This window comes from Falco naumanni, chromosome 8 (genome assembly GCF_017639655.2).
Source record: "Falco naumanni isolate bFalNau1 chromosome 8, bFalNau1.pat, whole genome shotgun sequence".
Lineage (NCBI taxonomy): Eukaryota > Metazoa > Chordata > Aves > Falconiformes > Falconidae > Falco > Falco naumanni.
In genome coordinates, this window is record NC_054061.1 from 40044603 (window position 1) to 40051206 (window position 6604).

The window sequence follows — 6604 nt, forward strand, 5'->3', positions numbered from 1 at the left end:
CACCTGGCAGCAGGAGGTGGGGACAGACAGCAGCCACAGCCAGGCTTGGTTTACTGCAAACATTTAATACAAACCAGGCTGTAAGTACAATGCAGTGTCGCCAGCGGTGGCTGGCAGAGACAGCCCTGCTCCACCATCACTGGGGAAGCAAAGCAGGGCCTGGAGCTCAGCACCACCAGTCCGCAGGCAGCTAGCTACCTGGTCCTGCAGGCTTCACTCCTCTGGTGCCAGCTGCACGCCCCCAGGGAGCCACTGCTGCAGGCTACACCAGAGAAGGGAAGAACCGGCCCACCTTCTTCGGGGCTGGCCCCTGCCTGCGTGGGGAGAGAGATGAGTCAGGGGTGCAAAGCAAGCTCCCCTGCCCCCCCCCCCCCGCCCCAGCAGCACTCACTGGGGCTGGACGGCCGTGCCCATGCAGCTCCGTAGGGTGCCAGGGAGGCAGCAGGTGCTGGCTGGGCTCAGCTGGCCTGGCTTGGGCTCAGAGGCAGTGGTGGGGCAGAATGGCTCTGCAGGACAGAGTGATGGGCTGGCTATCACACCCCAGCCCAGCTGCAGGCACCCAGGACCCTTCAGCAGCCACAGGGCAAGGGCAGGGAGGGGTCAAGGTTCCTGTGCCTCACCACGATCGTCCCCCGGCACTAGCGTCAGCACCAGGTTCTCCTTCTCCATCCCCACAAAGCCTCTCCAGAAGTCGGGTGGTAGAGCGAGGAGCCGAGCCACCACCTGGGCAGGGAGGGATGGAGGATGGGGATGCTGGCAGCACTCGGGGTACACACCCCATGCCTCGGTGACCCCCTCACCTTGCACTGCCGCGGTGTGTCCTCCATGATGGCGAGTGGTGTGGGGTTGGCTGAGCCATGTCCCACCAGTGTGGGACCAAACACACGGGACAGGTTGAGCACGTCCATCTTGCAGTCAGGGCTGTGTGACACCCTGCGAGGTGGGACAATGTGAGCCAAGGGGCCTTTCAGCCCACCTTCCCTGCTCTAGGGCACAGAGCCCGGGCAAGGGGCAGAGCGCCAGGAGATGGGGACAGACCCCATGCTAGGATGAGCTCCTCACCTGAGCAGGTGCAGCATGAGGAAAGCCAGGGTGTCCCTGTTGGCTGGGGGCAGCTTGCTCACCACGTGGCGCAGGGCTGTGCCACAGGCAGCATCATCCGGGACGTCTGTGGTAGCACCAGGGAGCTGTGTTAGGGGAGGAGCAGCCCCTTCCCCCCCACCTCAGGACCCCTGCTCACCAGCAGCCTGAAGGAAGGCAGGATGGAGGCTGAAGGTGACCAGTGGCTCCTTGAGCCCCCGCAGAAAGTCCTTGAGCACCCCGCATACCACGTGGATGTCAGCCACGCTGCTGAGGGCGGGCAGCGTGCCCCCAGCTCGCAGCAGCCTCTGCTTCCACTCCCGCACCTGCTGCTCTGCGCCTGGCACCCGGTACAGCCCTGTCTGGGGCACAGGAAGAGGGGCTTAGTCCCGGAGGGACCCTGCCATCACTGCCCCCACTGCCCTGGGCCTACCTCGGTCAAGCCTCGCGTCTCCACCTCAGTCACACACTGCACCACCAGCGTGGGCACCAGGGGTGGTGTCAGGGGGGCAAAGTCTGCCAGCACACCCTGGGGAGGACAACAGTGACCCAGTCTGTGCCCACTGCCCAGCCCTGCGGGCAGAGCCCCAGCAATCCAGCTGACAGCCCAGCAGCCCTACAGGGACACGGAGCAGCCCCCGAGCACCACTGTGTCCCACTCACCTCACAGGGCCAGGCGTGGCGGTAAGGCTGGGGCGTGCAGGCGATGGGGCACTGCTCCCGGCACTTGGGGTGCAGCAGCAGCTGGCACTGGCGGCACTTGATGACAGCCCTACCAAAGCGGATACGGGAGCCACAGACACCACATGGATCTGGACGGATCACCTGGAGAGGGCGAGCAGGGTCAGGAGCCCCCTTTCTTGCAGATACCACTCCACCTCCCCCAAACCTGCCCCCACTGCCTCCATCCATCCCCCATGCAGGCAGAGCTGGGGTGAAGGGGATGAAGGAGAGCTTTGCGCCCCTCCACCCCCACGCCAGAACAACTCCCTCTGCCCAGCTCCTTATTCCATAGCAGCTAAAAGGAGGGAGACACGCTGGGACACACACCATTTTGGAGGTGAATTGGTGCTGGGGTGGTGGGAGGCCCTGTGGAGGCAAGGGGAACGAGGCTGGCGCTGGCTGTCCCACAGAGCTGCCTTTGGCATGGCTCTCCCGCCCCAGGGCACGGCAGCCCAGATCCTTGCTGGTGTCCCACACAGTGGTCAGCTCTGCAGAGAGAGGAGGCAGTCAAGGGGACCCTGAAAGGCAAACTGGCCCAGCTACTGGCTGGGACATGGGAAGGCTTCCCACCTCGCAGGGAGCCCTGTGGCATCCCAGCTAGGCTGGGACAATGGCATTTGGCATGTCCGGAGGACCCTAGTACCCCCACGGTGGGGACAAGCATCCCCCAGCAGATCCCCTCCCTCCCCAGCGACGGCAGCACAAGGCTGGTCCCACACCACCACACCACCCACAAGCCCCCTCCTCAGCCCTTCCCATGACCTGCACGTGTGGAGACACGATGTCCCTGGCGAGAGCGGCGGCATGGCAGCGGAGCAGCAGGCAGGAGGCTGTCAGCAGGGACCTCGGCAGGAGGGGGCACGGGGGGTACACTCACCTGCTGAAATGGGGGGCAGTAAGAACATGCCTGGCTACAGTCCCATGGTGCTTCAACATCTTCCCACAAGCTCTGCTCTGCCCGGTCCCTGTCCCTGAGGTCCTGCACAGCCTGGGATGCTGTCACCATGGGTATGGGGGGATACAGGCTGCAGGCCACTGGTCCAGCACAGAGAGGGACACTGTCCCCACCAGGACCAGGGTGATACAGGCTGGAGAGCACAGGCACCCAGAGGAGACAACTGAGCATCTCCAGATCCCACAGCACCCACAGACCTGCAGGCCTGAAGGCTGCAGCATTGCCTTCTGACACCAGGGTAGCCCATACACCGCATCCCTGCACAAGGTATGCTGGGGTCTCTACTCACAGTGTTGTGGGGTGCCACAGAAGAACGGTGCCGCTTTGCCACCACTACAGGGCCAATCTGAGGGGCCAGGGACACACGCTGGGAACAAAGAAGATGGGGTGAAGGGTAGGCAGAGACCTCCTCCTGGACTCTGCCCCGCATCCCAGAGCACCCAAGCCAACCGGTCTCAGTTCCACCAAAGGTCCCAGTCTCACCCTGCCTCCCAGCATTGCCTGCCCCACATCAGGCACCATGGAGAACCCAGGCTCCCCACTTGGGTCAGAGCCAGCCCTAGGGCTGGGGGAGGCCAGGCCTGCAATGCAGAGGTGTGAGTGGAGCAGGGTGTGGGATGCCTGCACATGGGGATGAATTATTGAGGAGCCCAGCTAGGCCACAGTGGAGGGTAATGGAGTTTCTATTGATCGCGGAAGGTTTGCTGAGAGACTATGCTCCCAGCACAGCATCAATAAATTAAACCCCCTGCCAGGCTCCTTGCAACCTCCTGTGCTGAGATGGAGAAGTATCTGGGTATCCTAACCCTGCGTGACCCAGGGCCAGCACCCCAGCCTGGGCCGCACGCTGGGACCTGTGCGGGCAGAGGGTCCCACAGGCACAGTGCAGGAGAGCAGAGAGGACCTAGGGGATCCTCACCCATGGAGGGGCAGGGACCCCACCACAGCACCCAGGACTGCCCCATCCCAGCATTTCCCTCATACCTGCCTCTCCTGGGCTTTGCGCTTCAGGGTCCGCACCACCGTCATATCAACACCCTGAAAGGCAGCAGGGAGGCTGGGGGCTGGCAGGGCCAGGGGCATCCCCAGCATCTGTCTGGCTCCAATGGCAGACCAGGGCAGCCCACCCCTAACCACGGCCATGCAAAGGGGCTTCCCCACACACACACAAACGGGGCAAAACTCCCAGCAGGGTCGCTCCTTACCACATCATCCTCAGTGCAGTCATAGCTGATGTCCGAGTGGGACAGGAGGGACTGGCACGACTCATCCACTACAGATGACCTGGGGAGCAAGCTGCGGGTCAGCCCAGCTGGGGCAACCCCTGCCCCAGCCAGCACCTGCTCACACGGCTGCTGCTGGCAGCGCTGAGGGAGAGCGGGGCACAGCCGAGCCCAGGGCTGCCCGAGGACCACCCGCCCCACTCACCTCCTGCCCTGTGCCAGGGCCACCCCGAGGCACCGGCCGGCCAGGGTGCTGAGGACAGAGCACTGCTCCCCACTCAGCACCCCGCTGCCCCATGGCTCCCGCATCAGGGTCTCAAAGACCAGCTGAAGTTTGCGCTCCTGCAAGCGAAACAGGGCAGCAGTGAGCAGGTTGGGGTCCCCGCAGCCAGCCCCAGGGGGTAGCCCTGCAGCCAGCCCCCGGACCTGCTTCTCCAGCTCAGCCTCTGCACGGTGCCGCTTCTTCATCTCCACCTCCACCTGCTTGCGGGCGTGCTTGAGCTTCACCTCCAGCGCCGCCCGCTCGGCCTCCACCCGCGCCAGCTGCTCGCGGGCCCGCCGCCCGTCCTGCTCCAGGCAGCAGCATCGCTGGCGCGTCGCCTCGAAGCACTGAGCAATCTGGATGTAGTCTGGGGACAGCACGAGTGGGTGGCCAGGCGGGCCGGGAGCCAGCCCCCCGCTCCCCCAGCCCCCACGGGCAGCATTGCGGGGGTGCTCGGGGTGCCCGGGCCGAGGGGCTGCGCGCACCCACCTTCCTCCGCGCCGCCGCCGAGCTCCAGCAGCTGCAGCGCCCGCTCCAGCCGGGCCAGGAGCCGCCCGCAGCGCTGCCGTAGCATCCCGCCGCCGTGGGACAGGATGGGACCCCCGCAGCCAGGCGGGACGGTCCCCCCGCTTCCCACCCCTCCCGGGCACCCCCAACGCCCGCCGCCGGGGCCCGCCGCGCGCACCCGGGACGGCGCAGGCTCCGGGGGCGAGGGGCCCTCCCGGCCGGCCTATGTGGGCCGGGGGCCGGGGTGGAGCCCGTCCCGGCTCCGCCTCCGCCTCTAGCCGCCACCGGAGCCCGACCCGCCGCCCCGACGGTTGCCGGCGCGGGGGAGTCCTCCGGGAGCCTTGGGCGCGGGGTGCCCCGGGTGCGGGGCGGCAGTGCTGGCTGCGGGGGTTCAGGGCGAGAGCCCGGGGCAGGATGGGGGGGTCACCTTTGGGGAGGGGGTGCCCAGGCACCGGGGATACCTGATGGGAGCACTTGAGGGTGCAGGCGCAGTGGGTGCGGGGTGCTGTAGGGGTGCGGGGCCTTCGGGCGGGATGCCCGGGCGTGGGGTGCGCTGGGTGGTGCAGGGGTGCGGGGACGGCAGGGAGCTGGCTGCGACAGCGCTGCCCCCAGCCCCGCTCCGCAGGAGCGGCGTGGGTGGGAGCCGGAGGAGCCGGTGTCCTTGTCCGCTGTCCCCCACCGCTGCGCCCCGCATGCAAAGCGGCTGGCGGCGGGCGGGGGCGGTGGGGAACCCCCGCACCGGGGCTCCCGGCTGGGTCCGTGTCCTGCAGATGGAGCCACCTCCCCGCTTCAAAGCCCGGCCGCTGCCAGAGTGCTGTTGCCCCCCGGGCTCCCCAACCCAGGGGCTTCCCGGCGCAGCCCCCAGGCCGGGCCCCCTCCCTGCTGCAGCCCCAGGCCCTGGGGGCCCTGCGTTCCCGCGGGGGCTCCGGCAGCTCCCCCTCTCCGCTGCCTGTCCTGACCTGCCGCGAATACCGAGAATAGCAGAGGGGCTGGCGGCAGGGCTGGGCACGCAAGCCCCTGCACGCACCCCCACACCCCCACCTACCCCCCACACACATCCACCCCCCAGGCCGCTTGCCTGCCTTCACACCTCCCCAGCTGCCTCCGACCTGGAGAAGGGATTTTGCACCCCGTGGGCATGAGGTGGCCGGTCCCCCCACTCCAGCACCCTGGTACCTCTCGGGGGCTGCTGTGGGTGTAACAGGCTCCTCTCCCCGTGCCAGTCCCTCACAGGGCCCAGGCAGTGACAAGTGAGGGGCGCGGGGGAGCACCCCCCACGTCCCAGGGATGTGTCTGAGGCACTTGGTGAGAATAGCCTGGGTTCATCCTGAGCTATAGGGTCCAGGTGGCACAGACCCCACTCCAAAGGCTGAACCTCATCAGGGTCACTGCTGGGCTGTGTGGTGCTGGGAATACTGGCTGGGATGCTTTCTGATGAGGTGCTGCTGCCCTGCCCCCCCCCCCCCCCCCCCCCCCAGTCCCAAGGCAGGGTGCCCCTTGGGGACAGAGCCCGGCAGGGGTTGGGACAGGCTGGCAGCACCCCAGCAGGGCTGAGCTCCATGCTGTGCCACACGGGGAGCAGAGGGTGTTTCTCAGAGAAGCTCCTTCCTCCCAAGGTTGAATATGAGTCAGGTTTTGGAGCGACTTTAATTACTGCTGGATCAATAGGCTCGGCATGGCCAAGCAAAATCCAATCGCAGCCCCGGGGGCCTGCCTGCTCAGCCCTCCCTGCCTGCTCAGCCCTCCCTGCCTGCTCAGCCCTCCCTGCCTGCTCAGCCCTCCACTGCCTGCTCAGCCCTCCACTGCCTGCTGGTGCTCCCTGGCTGTGGGTGCTCCCCAGCACCTGCCTGCCTG

At 66.9% G+C, this 6604-nt stretch overlaps 1 protein-coding gene across 1 annotated transcript; it reads right to left on the reverse strand.

The window, feature by feature from the left end:
- Positions 1-79: 79 nt before the first annotated feature.
- LOC121092728 (rac GTPase-activating protein 1-like) lies at positions 80-4925 on the reverse strand. Its single transcript, XM_040604179.1, has 16 exons — positions 4733-4925; positions 4408-4610; positions 4187-4323; positions 3964-4042; positions 3743-3796; positions 3048-3125; positions 2566-2680; positions 2131-2291; positions 1744-1905; positions 1514-1609; positions 1241-1442; positions 1063-1168; positions 801-933; positions 621-723; positions 392-506; positions 80-314 (listed from the first exon to the last, which is right to left on the reverse strand). Exons 1-16 carry the CDS (start codon positions 4815-4817, stop codon positions 263-265), a joined length of 1881 nt encoding a protein of 626 aa, XP_040460113.1. The 5' UTR covers positions 4818-4925; the 3' UTR covers positions 80-262.
- Positions 4926-6604: the final 1679 nt, after the last annotated feature.